Source organism: Cephus cinctus, unplaced genomic scaffold, assembly GCF_000341935.2.
Source record: "Cephus cinctus unplaced genomic scaffold, Ccin1 Ccin1_scaffold0667, whole genome shotgun sequence".
NCBI classification, from domain to species: domain Eukaryota; kingdom Metazoa; phylum Arthropoda; class Insecta; order Hymenoptera; family Cephidae; genus Cephus; species Cephus cinctus.
In genome coordinates this window covers 69,626-70,439 of record NW_014333294.1, presented here as the reverse complement: position 1 = coordinate 70,439, position 814 = coordinate 69,626, and the positions used below count along the sequence as shown (strand labels likewise).

The following is an 814-nucleotide window of genomic DNA, read 5'->3' as shown; positions in this document are numbered from 1 at the left end:
GGGGGGGGGGGGGAGACGCAAGTCACGAGATGATCCTGGCGAGGTCATCATGGTCCAGTATCCTGATGGGGGCAGAGGTGCCATCCTTTCGCACGAAGATTGTTCCTCGACGAACCCACACCTTGGCACCACGAAGAGGTTTGGCGGCAGCACGAGCTTCAGTAAGAAGATTGAGCGAGTAGGCTGAGAGACGCTCATTTACGTAGACCTTGGTGTTGGGCAGCGAAGGCAGGACTTCCGAGGCAGTAAGTAGTGGTTTCTTCCGTTTTTGGTCTATCCAGACATCACGGATGAAAGCAGATGAGAACCGCACAACTAGCGGAGGTGCCGCATCAGGTTTCGGTGAGAGGCGATAGGTGTCCACGATGTCTGTTGGACCAGTCGGGGCCTGTAGAGCCGTACCAAGTTTCTTTATCATTTCAGTGATAGGGACGCCCTCAACAGAAGGTAGCCCGGAGATAATAATTTCCTGACGGAGTTGTTGTTGAGTAAGCCGCTCGATCTTGTCGTGGAGAGAGGTCATGTTTACCACATTTGTAGGGTTTTCTAGGAGTTGCTGCCCCATTTGCTCCAATCGTTGACCAAGTGAGGCATTCACTTCCTCCAAGGCCTGACATCGAGCAACAAGTGCAATATTGGAGGCTTCTAAAGCGCTGCATCTGGTATTTATGGTTGCCATGTCATTGGACAGCTGGTTAACAGTCGTAGCGATGTTCTGGGTAGTTGTGGTAAGTTCAGCCACCATGCCTTTTATGACAGGCAGATCTCTGAGTTCACCCAGCTTGATCCGTACATCTCGTAGAACCTCGGCCAT

At 51.8% G+C, this 814-nt stretch overlaps 1 protein-coding gene across 1 annotated transcript; it reads right to left on the bottom strand.

The window, feature by feature from the left end:
- Positions 1–22: 22 nt before the first annotated feature.
- LOC107269527 lies at positions 23–814 on the bottom strand. The gene has a single exon (XM_015743465.1). The coding sequence runs from the start codon at positions 812–814 to the stop codon at positions 23–25; it is 792 nt and encodes a 263-aa protein (XP_015598951.1).